This window comes from Ictalurus punctatus, chromosome 1 (assembly GCF_001660625.3).
Source record: "Ictalurus punctatus breed USDA103 chromosome 1, Coco_2.0, whole genome shotgun sequence".
NCBI classification, from domain to species: Eukaryota; Metazoa; Chordata; class Actinopteri; order Siluriformes; family Ictaluridae; genus Ictalurus; species Ictalurus punctatus.
This window is the reverse complement of record NC_030416.2, coordinates 38,409,068-38,426,542: the sequence shown is the minus strand read 5'-3', so window position 1 is coordinate 38,426,542 and position 17,475 is coordinate 38,409,068. Positions and strand designations below refer to the sequence as shown.

The following is a 17,475-nucleotide window of genomic DNA, read 5'->3' as shown; positions in this document are numbered from 1 at the left end:
GGACTTTTAAGAAACGATTAAAACCATTATGGGGTAGTGTTAGGAATGGGGTTGACATTAGGAATTTTGCCACTTTTTCCATAATAAACTGCAGATGTTAAGATTTTGGAGAATAAAGCAGGACCGTTACGAGACATAAACAGAATTAGGAACACCAAAACAAGATGTCGTGACAGGGAAAAACCAGTGCGGTTTATAATTAACTTAAAGCTAATGGAAATCAGGCGCTGTGCATCTGAGGCGTTACCATAGAGACTATCCACCCCTCGAACACAAATCTGACAAATCCCGCCTCCTTTACTATAATTGGCTGGATGCCCTTTGGCGTGTTTTGCGAATTGCGCTATGATTGGCTAAGCTTGCAAACTCGGGAAAAATGAACGCGGCTCTTAATGTTAAACGAGCTACAAGACATAATAAAGTGTGCGTGTATATGTATTTATATATGTGGAAATATATAAATTATTAATAAATTTAAAAAGACCAGGTAACATTTTAGCTTCTCGCGTCTTGCAAAGCTTCCGGTTGAAGGCGAGACACGTATCTGCGCATGCGCTAAAGGTGGTGCCCGATTCTAGTGCGCATGCGCAGCAGTGGCGCCCTACAGAAAATGAATGCAGCGGAAAGCGGACGAAGGTGAGCTTCAGTCACATCGTAAATTTCTGTTTACATTAAAATATCTTTTATTGTTTATTGTTTGTGTACTCGTGCACGAGCTGTTTCTTTTCCCGGACCTCAGAATGCATCAAAATGGCGAACGGTTTTAGCTCCAGGAAAAGATCCGTTTACATTTAGGCAGAATGAGTGTATATAAACCTGTACTGTTTAATCACAGTTCACATTTATTTAATAATCAGTGTCCTGATGTTCAGGGGAATTCTTCAAGACTGCTCCAATTATTATCATTATGACAGTCATTTCATGCATTAATTCAGTTTACTAATCTGCATACATTTTATGTAAGACGTATAATAATACAAGCTGTAGTAATTTCCAGAGTTTGCATTAAAGTTGCATTTCCGTGTTGATTAAAGCTCCTGTGTGAAACGACGAGCAGTATTTCACCTGTCCTGTGGACTGCATGGATGTGCAGTGTTCAATAGCCTCACCTGCTCTCTTAACCCCGCCCACTCTGCACAGTTGTGTGTAAATTTAATTCTGTAACACAGTTCACAGGTTTGTCCAGTAATCCAGGTACAGACCCTTATTGAGCTTTTCCATTTAATATATCAAGAAGTTGTTTGTGGCAATTTTGCAAGATTACAGCAATTTTTTGGAATATCCCAATAGACTCAAATACACATCTGGGACAGGGCAAAACATCTGTCAATAACTTTAAAATATGTAGTTTGTTGTTCTGCCACATTCGGCGATTATACATCAGAATACACCCAGTGGTGTGTGATAAGAGTGTAGCGACTGTACTTGCAAGAAGTTGTTTGTTTGTTTGTTTGTTTGTTTGTTTAGTCTACATATCCCCAATGAACCCCCCCCCCCCCCCCCCCCCCCCAAACGTGATTCGCTGAGTGATGATTGGTCAGCTCTGTACTTCCTCCCTTCACTTTGCTCAGTATGTTGTATGTAATGTTTACAGCATTAATCAGCAGGGAACTCATTTATAAATGTTATGTTATACCGTTATCAGAAGTTAAACATGGAAATGTCTGCATAAATGATCCATTGCTCTCTTTTTACAAACTAGTGTTTTTTTTTAATTTACTTCAGGCTTCCAGTACAGAAAGCGTATGACCAACGCCGTATAACAAGCCAAATCCGTGTAAAATCGCGGAGATATTCGTCCTGACAGGTTACAGTGACCCCAATGATGAAACTGCTGTTTGCTGAAAAACTATCATTTATTGGGAATTTTCCAATATGGCAGATTCGTACAGAAGTTCATACGAAACTCACAGTCCCTGATTTACTAAAGGTTTGTGGCTGTGAAAACACATGCAGACCTGATAAACACCCTCGAAAATAAATAAATATTGAGATGAGAATTAACAGTATATCTAAAACTGTAAGATTACAGCGGCATATAAACGCAGGTTTTGAAAAAAACATGTTTCATTCACATTAACTTATTAACAAAATAAACACTCGTAATGTAAAATCTACACACCTTTATTTCACGTGTATTCTGTATTTTAAACGGGGTTTCACCTTTAATCATGCTTTTTCATTTACAGAAGATTTGTTAATATTTAATGTGCTAGATAAATTGTTAGAGTTTATTGATGAGCTAGCTAAATCACATAAAAAAAAAATCTTGTTAAATTAGCGCTTGGTCCATTTTGGATTGTTAGTGCTGCAGTGTGAAGCTCCGCCCCTTCAGAGCTTGTTGTGCCACTGGTAAACGATGCACCCGTTAAAACTGAACACGAGACAGAGTTTCACTCAGAACTCAGTACAGTATTTACTCACACTGGACACCTGAGATGCAAAAAAGTTGTTCACCACAAATTCTACTGAAATTGCACTCACAGTGAGTCTTGTGTGAGTGAGGAACATTCCGTAACACTCACTAACACTATATTGAGTATTGGAGCACAGCCTCACTAATTAGCCTAAGTGGTTTAGGGGATTAAAGTGCAGGTTGAGGTTTGGGTTACATGTGTAACGTGGTGTCGGTTATCCGGGACACTTCTTTTCTAAGCTAGTTAGGGGTGCAATCACCGAAGGTACACAGGCACCCTATTATTATTCTACCTTTTCTTCTTCTTCTCCTTCTTCTGGCAGTGTCTATGGCAGCCCATTGAACCGTCTGGTAAAAAGTTGTGAAATCTGGTGCACTGATTGGGGAAAGTTTAAGGAACATTCTGACCAAATTTTTCTACATTTCAGTTTCCTCCTAATTTAATTTAAAATATAATAGATTTTCCATCATCTTGGATTTTGTCCAAAACATTTTTTTTGCACTTCTCCTACAAATTTTGAGGAATGATTACCAAATTTGGCACACATCATCTTCAGCGTAAGCCTCACAAAAGTTCTCAAAAGAATTTTGAACACTCCAAACGGTTTGAACGCAATGGGCCAATGAATCTGACAGCAAAGCCGCCAAACAGGAAGTGAGGCTGTATCTCAGCAACGACTTTGTGCACTGACACAAAACTTGGTAGGCATTCCCAGGACCATGACCTGAGGAAATGCAACAAATTTCATGGCAGTGCCACCTACTGGTCAGAAGTTACAATAACATGCCGAAAATGCTTCCACCTACCTGCCATTTTTGCTACTCTTCCAAATTTTGTCTCACATCATCTTGAGATCTGTCTAAACAATTTTCTACCGTGATTCTAGCTGTTCAGTGTGCTATTATACAGACAACAAATGACTGACAGGGTTTAATATTAAATAGCATTTTTATTGTGCAATTTTCAATAAAACACCTAACACAATACAGTAAAAGACAGACGTAATTTTGGTACAGTTACTTGCACAACGTGGGGAAAAACGGCCCAGACTGATGAGAATAAACATAAATACCTTAGATATTTTTAAAATTGCAAGAAGAAAAACATTTTCAGGTCACAGCAGTAGCATCAGCTGCAGCAGCATTAACACCCTGCTTCCCATTTGTTCATCTATACCTTTCCTCCACATCATGAGTGAAACTACACATCACTCATGAACCCCTTTGCCTAAAGTTATGGCTCTGCTTTCCTGTGATTGCTAGTCAACAAGTGTAACGCGTGTGTGAATGTGCGGCTCATCGAGTCTGGGTGCTTGGCCCCTGAATATCCTGCTTGCTGCTTTAATTCATTATTGTTATTGTCTTTTAAATTTAGAAGCAGAAATAGACAGCAGATGTGTTGTTGATTTGAAAGCAAGCAGAATAACTAGCTGATTTGCTAAATAGTGGAGAACTCCATCCCTAATCCAACACTCGTCTAACTTCAGTCTCATTAACACAGTAACCGAATGACTCTCGAGAGGGCCGAGGTTAGTGACCGAGCGAGAGCAGAAGGAAGCAACAGAAAAGGGAGATTTTCAGTGGGGAAAAAATCTAATCAAGAATAATTGGTTAATTTCATTGGAGCGAGTGCGCACACACAAATACACACACACACAAATACACACATACAGAAATGTCACACGTTGAAGAGGAACCGTTACATAACCCACTTGTTTTTGCTCTCTCTCTCTCTCTCTCTCTCTCTCTCTCTCTCTCTCTCTCTCTCTCTCTCTCCATAGAGACGGTATGGGCGGTTAGTCTCACTCTGGAAAGTCTACTCATTCTGTCTGTGCTTGTGTACAGAGGTCAAAGGTCATGGGGGAGGACTTTGGGGCTTTCGTGGACTGGTCGCTGATGGGGGATGTGTCCCGTGATGCCACACCGGGAAAAACTGAATACACAGACACTAAAGAGCGTAAGCGCCACGCCCGCTCGGGTCAGTGGGTGAAGAGCCACTCGCAGCGAGCGCAGGTGTACCGGCGCCTCATCAAAGCGCTGCCATGCCGCTCTGTCACGCCTGACGCCGGCGTCTACCGCGCTGCAAAGGAGAAACACACCAAACGGGACAGCACTACAGACGTGAAACTGAAGAACGGTGACATGTTGGCTGTAGATTTGCCCGAGTTTGCGTCTGGAGCTCCGGTTCCACGTTACTGTTTAAAGCGTGAGTCTGCGACTTCAGTGGGCTCCGTGTTACAGAGTTTAGCGTCTGAATTTCCAGACGTGTCCTATTGCCCCTTGTTACCCGCCGTCACTGCGCTGCTGCTTCACTGGAGCTCGGATGAGGCTCAGTGCTTTGAAGGCGTGGCTCGATTGTTAGCGACAACGCAACAGCAGCGCATGCTACACCAAACCTTCCTGGCTCACCGCGCTGCCTGCATGACCTTTGGCGACCTGGCACGCAAGCACTGCCCTGCTGCTCATGTGCACATTGTTTCCTTGGCAACCGAAAAGAAGGAAGACGTGGCGGAGGTGTACGGAGACTGGCAGCGCTGGGTGTTCGGCGATCTCCCGTTCTCCCACGCCGCCCGGGTCATGGACGTCTTCCTGGTGGAAGGCTTTAAAGTGCTGTACCGAGTGGCGCTCGCCCTGCTCAAGCTCTACAGGAAGCAGAAACTGGACAAGAGGACGAGCAGGAAGGACTCGGACGGGGTCAGAGGGGACGTGCGAGAGTTTGTGAAGGGTATCGCGAGCAGCGTGAGTCCAGATAAGCTGATGGAGAAAGCGTTCGCTATAAGGCTCTTCAGCAGAAAGGAGATCAACCTGCTGCAGCTGGCTAATGAGAAAGCTCTCCAGCAGAAGGGCATCACCGTCCAACAGAAGAGGTAATCAATACACAATCATCAGTACACAATCATCAGTACACAATACACAATCATCAGTACACAATCATCATCAATACACAATCATCAGTACACAATACACAATCATCAGTACACAATACACAATCATCATCAATACACAATCATCAGTACACAATACACAATCATCAGTACACAATACACAATCATCAGTACACAATCATCATCAATACACAATCATCAGTACACAATCATCAGTACACAATCATCAGTACACAATACACAATCATCAGTACACAATCATCATCAATACACAATCATCAGTACACAATACACAATCATCAGTACACAATCATCAGTACACAATCATCAGTACACAATACACAATCATCATCAATACACAATCATCAGTACACAATACACAATCATCATCAATACACAATCATCAGTACACAATACACAACCATCAGTACACAATCATCATCAATACACAATTATCAGTACACAATACACAATCATCAGTACACAATCATCATCAGTACACAATCATCAGTACACAATACACAATCATCATCAATACACAATCATCAGTACACAATACACAATCATCAGTACACAATCATCATCAATACACAATCATCAGTACACAATACACAATCATCAGTACACAATACACAATCATCAGTACACAATCATCATCAATACACAATCATCAGTACACAATACACAATCATCAGTACACAATACACAATCATCATCAGTACACAATCATCATCAATACACAATCATCAGTACACAATACACAATCATCATCAATACACAATCATCAGTACACAATCATCAGTACACAATACACAACCATCAGTACACAATCATCATCAATACACAATCATCAGTACACAATCATCAGTACACAATACACAATCATCATCAATACACAATCATCAGTACACAATACACAATCAGTACACAATCATCAGTACACAATACACAATCATCATCAATACACAATCATCATCAATACACAATCATCAGTACACAATACACAATCATCAGTACACAATCATCATCAATACACAATCATCAGTACACAATACACAATCATCAGTACACAATCATCAGTACACAATACACAATCATCAGTACACAATCATCATCAGTACACAATACACAATCATCAGTACACAATCATCAGTACACAATACACAATCATCAGTACACAATCATCAGTACACAATACACAATCATCAGTACACAATCATCAGTACACAATACACAATCATCAGTACACAATCATCAGTACACAATACACAATCATCATCAGTACACAATCATCATCAGTACACAATCATCAGTACACAATACACAATCATCAGTACACAATACACAATCATCAGTACACAATCATCATCAGTACACAATACACAATCATCAGTACACAATACACAATCATCAGTACACAATCATCATCATCAGTACACAATACACAATCATCAATACACAATCATCAGTACACAATACACAATCATCAGTACACAATCATCAGTACACAATCATCATCAGTACACAATACACAATCATCAGTACACAATCATCATCAGTACACAATACACAATCATCAGTACACAATACACAATCATCAGTACACAATCATCATCATCAGTACACAATACACAATCATCAATACACAATCATCAGTACACAATACACAATCATCAGTACACAATCATCAGTACACAATCATCATCAGTACACAATACACAATCATCAGTACACAATCATCATCAGTACACAATACACAATCATCAGTACACAATACACAATCATCAGTACACAATCATCATCATCAGTACACAATACACAATCATCAGTACACAATACACAATCATCAGTACACAATCATCAGTACACAATCATCATCAGTACACAATACACAATCATCAGTACACAATCATCATCAATACACAATCATCATCAGTACACAATCATCATCAATACACAATCATCATCAATACACAATCATCATCAATCAGTACACAATCATCAGTACACAATACACAATCATCAATACACAATCATCAGTACACAATACACAATCATCAATACACAATCATCATCAATCAGTACACAATACACAATCATCATCAATCAGTACACAATACACAATCATCATCAATCAGTACACAATACACAATCATCAGTACACAATCATCATCAATACACAATCATCATCAATCAGTACACAATACACAATCATCAGTACACAATCATCAATACACAATCATCAGTACACAATACACAATCAATACACAATCATCAGTACACAATCATCATCAATACACAATCATCAGTACACAATACACAATCATCAGTACACAATCATCAGTACACAATCATCATCAGTACACAATCATCATCAATACACAATCATCAATACACAATCATCAATACACAATCATCATCAATCAGTACACAATCATCAGTACACAATACACAATCATTAATACACAATCATCAGTACACAATACACAATCATCAATACACAATCATCATCAATCAGTACACAATACACAATCATCATCAATCAGTACACAATACACAATCATCAATACACAATCATCATCAATACACAATCATCAATACACAATCATCAGTACACAATACACAATCATCAGTACACAACCATCATCAATCAGTACACAACCATCATCAATCAGTACACAATCATCATCAATCAGTACACAATCATCAATCAGTACACAATCATCAATCCACAATCATCAGTACACAATCATCAGTACACAATACACAATCATCAGTACACAATCATCAGTACACAATACACAATCATCAGTACACAATCATCAGTACACAATCATCATCAATCAGTATACAATCATCAATACACAATCAGTACACAATACACAATCAATACACAATCATCAGTACACAATCATCATCAATCATCTATACACAATATACAATCATCAATACACAATACACAATCAGTACACAATACACAATCATCAGTACACAATCATCAGTACACAATACACAATCAGTACACAATCATCAATCAGTACACAATCATCAATACACAATCATCAATACACAATCATCATCAATCAGTACACAATCAATCAGTACACAATCATCATCAATACACAATCATCAGTACACAATCATCATCAATCAGTACACAATCATCAATACACAATCAATACACAATACACAATCATCAGTACACAATCATCAGTACACAATCATCATCAGTCATCTATACACAATACACAATCATCAATACACAATACACAATCAATACACAATCATCAGTACACAATCATCAATACACAATCATCATCAATACACAATCATCAATACACAATCAGTACACAATACACAATCAGTACACAATCATCAGTACACAATACACAATCATCAATACACAATCATCATCAATCAGTAAACAATCATCAGTACACAATACACAATCATCAATCAGTACACAATACACAATCAATACACAATCATCATCAATACACAATCATCATCAATCAGTACGCAGTCAACCAGTACACAATCAATCAATACACAATCAACAATACACAATCAGTACACAATCATCAGTGCACAATACACAATCATCAATCAGTACACAATCATCAATACACAATCATCATCAATACACAATCATCAATACACAATCATCAGTGCACAATACACAATCATCAGTGCACAATACACAATCATCAATACACAATCATCATCAATACACAATCATCATCAATACACAATCATCATCAATACACAATCATCATCAATACACAATACACAATCATCAATACACAATCATCATCAATCAGTATGCAATCATCAATCAATACACAATCAACAATACACAATCAACAATACACAACAATACATAATCAATAATTAATTATAAATGTGATTATAAGGTTGAAAAAAACATTCGCATGACTTTTCTGTATTGTTTCAACATTTATATATAAATGTTCATAACCGAATATTACAAATCTCTCCCTCCCTTCCCGTCTCTCTCCCCCTGTGTCTCACTCTCCTCCTGTCTCGCACTCTCTCCCCCATCTCTCTGTCTCTCTCTCTGTCTCTCTCTCTGTCTCTCTCTCTGTCCCTCTCTCTGTCTCTCTCTCTGTAGGTGTAATGTGGACCTGACGGTGAATGTGGACGGTTTCTGCTCTGACATCATCAGTGTGAAGGAGATCAGGGACGTGTGGTCATGGATTCCTGAACGATTTGCTCTGTGTCAGCCCCATCTGCTGTTCAGCACCTCCACACACGGCTGCAGCCTCAACCGGTACACACACACGCGCACACACACGCGCACACACATGCACACACACGCGCACACACATGCACACACACACAGCGCACTGTAATACACTTTGACCACACTCCTTTGTCCTCGTGTATAGATAACTGTCAGACAGCATCAGATTTACACTCTCTCTCACACACACACACACACACACACACACATATAGTGCACCATGCTAAACAGGTGGCCATAAACTTCCATTATTTGTTAGCAACATTAGCCTCGTAGCTCTGGTGGTGTGTGTTATTGTTTGTGTTATTGTTTATTTCAGGTTTTATTCACACTGTGAAGGACATGAACCCACTCTACTGCTGATCAAGACTACTGACGGAGAGGTACTGTCTCACTTTCTGTCTGGCTCTCTGTCTCACTCTCTGTGCCTGTCTCTCCTTTTTTCTTTACCTCTGTCTCGGTCCATCTGTCATTTCACACAAATCTGTCATGGAAACATTTTCAGTATGACAATGACGTCTGATGATTCAGGTATATGATGTGTGTGTGTGTGTGTGTGTGTGTGTGTGTGTGTGTGTGTGTTAGGTGTGTGGTGCGTTCCTATCCACAGACTGGGAAGAGAGGAAGCGAGGAGGAAGCACACTGAGCTTCTTCGGGACAGGCGAGTGTTTCGTCTTTAAGGTGAGTCACCTCACTGATCACATGATCACTATATTAATGACGTACAATCTATATCTATTAGATAGGAAGTGTGTGTGTGTGTGTGTGTGTGTGTGTGTGTGTGTGTCATTATGACCTCATGATGGTGCTGTTGCCATCATTAATATTAAGTCGTGTGTCAGTGTCCCGCTAAGATGTTGATTTATTTAAATACATTTGTGATTTTAATTTATTAACCGAGATTTATTCATTAAAATGAATTTAAAATTCTCACTTAAAATGCTGCTGTCTGGGAGAACGGCAAGATTTATCACTATACACTCACTGTCCACTTTATTAGGAACACCTGTACACCTGCACATTCATGCAGTTATCTAATCAGCCAATCATGTGGCAGCAGCACAATGCATAAACCCATGCAGATGCAGGTCAAGAGCTTCAGTTAATGTTCACATCAAGAATGGAGGAATTCTAATAAAGTCTACAGTAAGTGCATGAATGCTGCATAATGTTATTCCTATGCTAATTGTGTGTGTGTGTGTGTGTGTGTGTGTGTACGTGTGTGTGCATGTGCATGCAGATGAAGCCTGAGATAGAGCGTTATGAGTGGGTCATCATTAAACATCCGGAGTTGGCCAGCTCTGCGTCTGATCGTGCAGCTGATGCTAACGCTGCAAACTCTGATGAGAACATACACTCACTCCCCGTGGAGGCTCCGCCCAACTCCAGCAGTGACTCCACCCACCTCTCGCCGTTCCTTGCCGCCCGACACTTTCACCTGAATGCTCGTAACACATCCATGTTTATGGCGGGAAACTTTGACTCTATCATCATCGGTGAGTGGCATCACACAGAGGCATCACACTGTGGCATCACACATCATCATCACACTGTGGCATCACACTATAACATATACATTAACATTACATCACACTGTGGCATCACACATCATCATTACACTGAGGCATCACACTATAACATATACACTGTACCATAGAATCACCCATCATCACACTATAACATCACACAGAGGCATCACACATCATCTCACTGTGGCATCACACAGAGGCATTACACTGTGGCATCACACATCATCATCACACTGTGGCATCACACTATAACATATACACTGTACCATAGAATCACCCATCATCACACTATAACATCACACAGAGGCATCACACAACATCATCTCACTGTGGCATCACAGAGGAACACTTCCTGTGCTGCGTAGTGAATTTGTGATTGCAGTGTGGAATGCAACTAGCTGACTCTATGCTTCTTTACTCTAACTTATATTGTGTAACAGTAACGGAGTATATTAACGTTATAACTTTCACTGGTGATTTCTCCTGTGATGGAGGGAGATGAGCTACAGAGTGGGAAATTCAGAACAATGAACTTGATCATCAGCATGAACATGTTTACTACAGTTGTGTGTATTGTTGTATTTGTTTATTGTTGTTGTTTATCGTTGCTATGGTGCAGGAGGTGGTGAGGGGAACGCGCTGTATATCGACGCAGAGCTGAATCACGGCCGGACGGGTTGTTGCACCACCTTCGACAATCCACCGCTGTGTTCCGAGAACTTCCAGATCGCCGTGCTCGAGGTCTGGGGCTTCCAGGACGCCATGGCAACCTAACAGCCAATTAGCACGTCCGGAGAGAGAATACTGCAGCCATCATTACTGAGTTGATCTTTATATCATTATATTATATTATATTATATTACATTACATTACATTACAGTACATTACATAACATAACATAAAAGCACGTCCTGATTCTGATCCTGAGCCTCCTGTTCACTACATAGTGCACTACGTTTGGACAAATTCTTGAAACAAACCCACCAGCATACTCGAGAAAGTCTCCGAACAATAAGATAAATTATGCCCATCACAATATCAGTGTCTGCTTACAGCTTCCTGTTCTCTAGTGTTTATTATTTGTGATGTCATTTCCTATGTAGCACATTAACAGTAGAATATTTCTGAGTTAATTATCACAGTAAACTGCCATGCTGACATATCGTCACACCTCTAACCAGGATCAGCGTTTTCCTTTTATAATCATTTATTATTAGTATCATGGTGTACTATCAAAACGATATATCATCACACACAGTGGACTGATGCTTGTACAGAATACCCATGATGCACTGCAGTCTTATTTTGTTTTTCTTCATTTTTAAATCGCAATACATCATACATCTGTATCATTTGATATTATTTAACGCTCGTTATATCGAGTTAATGCTAGTTTCAGAAATGATCTTTATTGTCATGATTCGTGATCATATCATCGTATTTGATGAATGTTTTATGAATGTTAGATTAACGTTAGATTAATGTTCTATGTGTAGATTTGCCAAATGTCGTTTTATCAATTAAGCTTCGTGTGTGTGTGTGTGTGTGTGTGTGTGTGTGTGTGTGTGTGTGTGTGTGTGTGTGTGTGTGTGTGTGTGTGTGTGTTAGTTATGTATGAGAAGGATGTTACTTGTGAAATTGAACATATTAATGAAGTGCATGTGTTGTTAGTAACATGTATGAACATATCGTTAAAATTGTAATTGTTTTGAAAAAAAAGTCTTAAAGCCGAAGTACGTTGATGTTAAAATAACACGTACTTGATAACAGAGGCTGTGTGTGTGTGGGTGTCTGGGTGTCTGGGTGTGTGTGTGTTCAGCAGTATTATCATTGTGTATGTTATCATTAATTAAAGCACATGACTCTATCATAAATGTCAATAAAGTGTTTAATAAAGTGTGTAGAGCAAACATTCTAGACATCTGATGGCATTTCCTCCACAGCACCAATCTTGTTTAGTCTTCATCTTTATGGTTCTTTATGTGACTCTTGGTTAGTCCCAGTCTTTACAGTCCTGACTATTGGTTAGACCAGTCTTTAGAACCACGACTCTTGGTTAGACCAGTCTTTACAGCCCTGACTCTTGATTAAAAAAGTCTTTACAGCCCTGACTGTTGGTTAGACCAGTCTTTACAGCCCTAATGTGTGTTAGTGTGCTGCAGTGACTCAACTGTCTGGGTTATATATAATTCAGACTGCAGTGACCGATACACTTTACACATCGAAACTAAAGTGGAAACTGATACCCACACTGATTTAACATACAAACAAAGTGTATGCAGATTGTCTGAAATCTAATATTATGCACTGAAAGAAGGGTAATCTGATTTATTTTCATATCTAATTACTCCATAGAGGATTTCTCAGAGTTTCTTTGTGATTGTTGCGGCCAAAAACATTTTTGCTGCTTTTTTTTTCAAAATTTGCGATGCAACTTGCAGAGGTTTTTGTGCTTTGTGGAAAACTACTCAAATTGGTGATAGTGCAGTTGCACAAAATTGTTTTGCACGTTCTTTTGCAGTGATGCTTGTTGGTAAATGAGACCTTTTTGCTGTACCCATGTTCGCATGTGACTCGAAGACGGCTTTGGCCGAATGCGCGTTGTGGTGACATCACATGATGCGTCTTGGCCCAAATCTGCGGAAAATCTGCAGTAATTTTGAAAAGCTGCACCTCCTCCGAATATTGTTGAGTTTCCTTGATTTTGGGTTCATTACTGCAATTGCAAATTCAGAAAATCCTGGAGGAACTGAATCATTTTTAGACAGTGTTAACACTGCAAATTTAATTGCCCGTGTTTGTTTTTGTACTGCAGTTTTGTTTGCTCATGTATGCACATACAGTGTTGCCTGAAAGTTGGTGAACCATTTAGAATTTTCTATATATCTGCACAAATATGCCCTAAAACACCATCAGATTTTCACACAAGTCCTAAAAGTAGATAAAGATAACCCGATTAAACAAATGAGACAGAAATATTATACTCTGTCATTTATTTATTGAGGAAATGATCTAATATTACATATCTGTGAGTGGTAAAAGTATTTGAACGTCTAGGATTTGCAGTTAATGTGAAGGTGAAATTAGAGTCAGGTGAGTGAGCATCCTGTTTTATTTAAATAATACGGATTTATCAGAGTCTGATCTTCACAACACATGTTTGTGGAAGTGTATCATGGTACGAACAAAGGAGATTTCTGAGGATCTCAGAAAAAGAGTTGTTGAAGTACATCATGGTGGAAAAGGTCACAAAACCATCTCTGAAGAGTTTGGACCCCACCAATCCACAGTCACACAGATCATGTAGAAATGGAGGAAATTCAAGGCCATTGTTCCCCGTCCCAGGAGTGGAGACCAACAAAGATCACTCCAAGAACAAGATATGTAATAGTCTGCAAGGTCACAAAGGAACCCAGGGTAACTTCTAAGCAGCTAAAGGTTTCTCTCACATTGGCTAATGTTAATGTTCATGAGTCCACCATCAGGAGAACACTGAACAACAGTGGTGTACATGGTAGGGTTACAAGGAGAAAGTTACTGCTCTCCAAAAAGAACATTGCTGCTCCTCTGCAGTTTGATAAAGATCATGTGGACGAGCAAGAAGGCGATTGGAATAATGTTTTGTGGATTTAGGAGACCAAAATAGAACTTTTTGGCTTAAATTAGAAGGGTTATGTTTCTGGACTACTTGAGGGCGAGATGATGGAACAATGAATTGTGAATGATACCAGCGAATTCTAAAGGAAAATATCAGGATATCTGTCCATGAACTGAATCTGAAATGAAAGTGGGTCATGCAGCAAGACAACGATCCTAAACACACGAGCGTTCTAGCAAAGAACAGTTAAAGAAGAATAAAGTTAATGTTTTGGAATGACCAAGTCAAAGTCACCTTACATTACATTTGGGGCGGCTGTGGCTCAGGTGGTAGAGCGGGTTGTCCACTAATCATAGGGTTGGTGGTTTGATTCCCGGCCTCCACATGACTCCACATGCCGAAGTGTCCTTGGGCAAGACACTGACCCCCAAGTTGCTCCCGATGGCAAGTTAGCGCCTTGCATGGCAGCTCTGCTACTGTGAGTGTGTGTGTGTGTGTGTGTGTGAATGGGTGAATGAGACACAGTGTAAAGCACTTTGGATAAAAGCGCTATATAAATGCAGACCATTTACATTTCTCACTCACAGATCTGTAATATTGGATCAGACTCAGGTGTGGCTTCTGATTGGTCAGAACGAAAACCTGCACCCACACCGGCCTGTTGCATGGATATGTGTTTGATTTTATACACCTCTTAGCAACAGGTGTGGCTGACACACCCAAACTCTATCATTAGGAGGGGAGTGGGGTGTCCACATACTTTTGGTCATCAGTTTATTTTGAATAGCATTTGAACATTAAACTTCAATTTGACTCTGATTCTGAACCACACCTGAACACCTATCCTCTGTGCCTAGCACACCTGAACAGGGAAACAAGCTCTGTCTAGCCTGTATTACCTGCTCAGGTATGTTGTAAATAAAAAAAAGTTGAATACAAAAGCGTTCACACCCAGAACACCACACTTTAATCCGGTTTATTTCGACATGCGTGTGTGAGCCATCTAAACGGAACGAACCATTCCCAACATATATGGGGGGGGGCTCAACCAATCCTGCCTTCTGCTTCTAGTAGCTCACACTCACGAGCGGACTCCTGATTGGACAGATTAAAGAAGTTGTGTCACCATAGCAACCATCAAACGACCTAATTTAACCAACCAGCACCTTAGATGAAAACATAACATTTAAATGAAAGAAAGTGAATAAATGTCTCACTGCTTCTGATTGAAATGTTTATTCAAAATATATAACTAGCTTTTGCTTTTCACCGTCCAATCCGCGGAGCTCTTTTAAGCACGTACTAGCCGCTAGCCAATCCGCGCACAGTAGGTGTGAATTCAAGAGCCAATCAGAGCGCAGCATGGATTTGCGGAATACGGGTAGGGAAAGGAATAAAAAACGCAGTGCGATGTTTTCTGACGCGCCGCCATTTTGTCTTCCTGAGCCGGTGCTGGAGTTTGTTCCGCCTCCTTTCCTGTCTGTATATCAGTGTAATTCAGAGTACCGCACTCTGTTGTGCTTTTCACCTCCTCACAGGATAAAGCTGATTCATATATCTGTTTAAACCCCGGGTTCTCCGCAGTATTACTGATAATCTGAGTGTTTTGGAGGATGTCAGCGCCTGCGTACTCGCCGTTCTTCGCCGTGATGGGCGCCTCAGCAGCCATGGTGTTCAGCGGTAATCAACATTTTACAGTTTTATCATTAATATAAACACTTCACCTTTTTATAAACATCTCTGTTAGCGTTGATTTGGAGTCCCAGCACATATGTGATACATAGAGAGTCATTATAATACTGAATTAAACTGTTCCAGTGCAGTTATGTCATCATGAGATATTCCAGGGGACACTGTTATCATGTTAGACCATTGTGTTGATTTATTTATTCATTAAATATGTTTATTAAAGTCTATATCAGATAAACTGGATGTCTATCTACTGCAAATGAGTCTTTATGTCAGCAGTGTGTCAGTTTACTGGGAGAAAATGTGATGCACATCCATAATTATTAGGTCTAATTCAGTAATTATTATTATTATTATTATTATTATTATTATTATTATTATTATAAATAATAAATACTGAATATGGAGGGAATTATATACACTGGGTTGTGCTGTTCTAGGAAAATAATCCCCCCAAAGTGTTTTATTCTTATTATAACATATCATTTTGCCTGTAATTTACGTTTTTATTTACACGTCATACTTCATCAGTTTATAATGACATTAGTTTGATGTTATAGTAGCTGTAAACAGTCGTATCCTCAACATCCAACGCTTTTCTTCTGTAAAACCACCGAGCGTGAAGTCTTCCAGCTTTACCTCTGACTGTTCCAAAGCGCTGACACTGGAGACTCCTTCCCTCAACGTTAAATAAACAGAAAACCTCATCGTATCAATGATTACACAGGTTTTTATGATGTTTATTATCAGCGGAGCGTCCGCCGTCCACGTCCCTGTGAATGAGCCGTTACTATGGAAACCATAACTAACGTAGAATGAGAGCATTAATATAAACCTGCACCACTGTCAGATCTGCTGTTATAGAGAATTAATCAACACCTGACCAATCAGAATTGAACAGCAGTGTATTATTAATAATAATAATAAATCATAGTAATTAGTTAGTAAACTATAGATCAGGATAAGTCGTGTAGTTTCTCCGGTGTAATTTTAGACATGTCACACTCCCTGCTTGTTCCTGTTCTTTTATAATGCTGTGTTTGGTTTTTTTGCACAACCGCCTCGTTTTGATTGGCTAAGAAGCTGTGTGTGAA

At 39.5% G+C, this 17,475-nt stretch overlaps 2 protein-coding genes across 2 annotated transcripts in view; both read left to right on the top strand.

Annotated features, from left to right (window-relative positions):
- Positions 1-494: 494 nt before the first annotated feature.
- tbc1d24 (TBC1 domain family, member 24) lies at positions 495-13,004 on the top strand. The gene is made up of 7 exons (XM_017480388.3): positions 495-636; positions 4,198-5,283; positions 9,434-9,592; positions 9,885-9,948; positions 10,151-10,246; positions 10,806-11,061; positions 11,714-13,004. Exons 2-7 carry the CDS (start codon positions 4,274-4,276, stop codon positions 11,866-11,868), a joined length of 1,740 nt encoding a protein of 579 aa, XP_017335877.1. The 5' UTR covers positions 495-636; positions 4,198-4,273; the 3' UTR covers positions 11,869-13,004.
- Positions 13,005-16,108: 3,104 nt separating this feature from the next.
- The window catches only part of atp6v0cb (ATPase H+ transporting V0 subunit cb), a 4,309-nt gene continuing 2,942 nt past the window's right edge, over positions 16,109-17,475 (top strand). Inside the window, exon 1 of the mRNA XM_053684835.1 lies at positions 16,109-16,372. Within this exon, the coding sequence (XP_053540810.1) occupies positions 16,306-16,372 (67 nt within the window). The 5' untranslated portion in view covers positions 16,109-16,305. The remainder of the gene's footprint in view (positions 16,373-17,475) is intronic.